The sequence below is a fragment of the Musca vetustissima genome, unplaced genomic scaffold, assembly GCF_032173495.1.
Source record: "Musca vetustissima isolate MV318-11 ecotype Yass unplaced genomic scaffold, APGP_CSIRO_Mvet_v1 utg528085, whole genome shotgun sequence".
In the NCBI taxonomy this organism is placed as follows: Eukaryota; Metazoa; Arthropoda; class Insecta; order Diptera; family Muscidae; genus Musca; species Musca vetustissima.
This window is the reverse complement of record NW_026874440.1, coordinates 1-694: the sequence shown is the minus strand read 5'-3', so window position 1 is coordinate 694 and position 694 is coordinate 1. Positions and strand designations below refer to the sequence as shown.

Below are 694 nucleotides of genomic sequence, written 5' to 3'. Positions count from 1 at the left end.
TTATACCAAAAACCATCAAAATACCGACCATCAACCGTAACCGATATTTCTGAACAGAAATGGATTTTATGGTTTTTATTTACCATATATTACATATGGGTGTGAAATTCAGGATTGATCTTACTCGATACAACGATTGACTCTTTGTAAATGTAATACAATTTACATGTAACCACCAGTAAGAGTTATTGTGAATGAACATTTCAACTACAATGATATTTTTTCGGTGTCACCCTGTTATTTGCTCCGCTGTATATGTCAAAAACAACAACGCCATTACTCTCACATTAATTGTAAATTATTTGTAAACAAAAGCAAAATAGAGAAAAACGCATTAAAAATTATTAAATATCCTAATAAAACAATTAAATTATAATCCCGCAAACATGGAAACCGAGAAGACTGCTGCCCAAAAGTTAGCAGAACGTAAGGAGCGTTTACGAAATCTACACAAGCTACGTCAAGAAGCACGTACCCACAATCATCAAGAGGTGATAGCAGAAGATGCACGCAAGAAACTACCCAACAATTGGGAGGCACGCAAAAGACAAGCCGATTGGATATTGGCCGATGAAAAGGCCCGCGAAGAAGCCAAAGCAAAAGGTCTCGATTATGATCGTTTAAAGCTACTCGAAGTCTCAGCCATTGATGCTGAAAAAATCGAAAAGAAGAAAAAGAAACAAAATCCTGATTT

General features: G+C 35.7%; 1 protein-coding gene across 1 annotated transcript; it reads left to right on the top strand.

The window, feature by feature from the left end:
- Positions 1–386: 386 nt before the first annotated feature.
- On the top strand, positions 387–689 carry LOC133333766 (pre-mRNA-splicing factor Syf2-like; the record flags this gene model as incomplete). The annotated part of the gene is made up of 1 exon (XM_061542061.1): positions 387–689. A coding segment is annotated over exon 1 (303 nt), but the record flags the coding sequence as incomplete, so codon positions are not given.
- Positions 690–694: the final 5 nt, after the last annotated feature.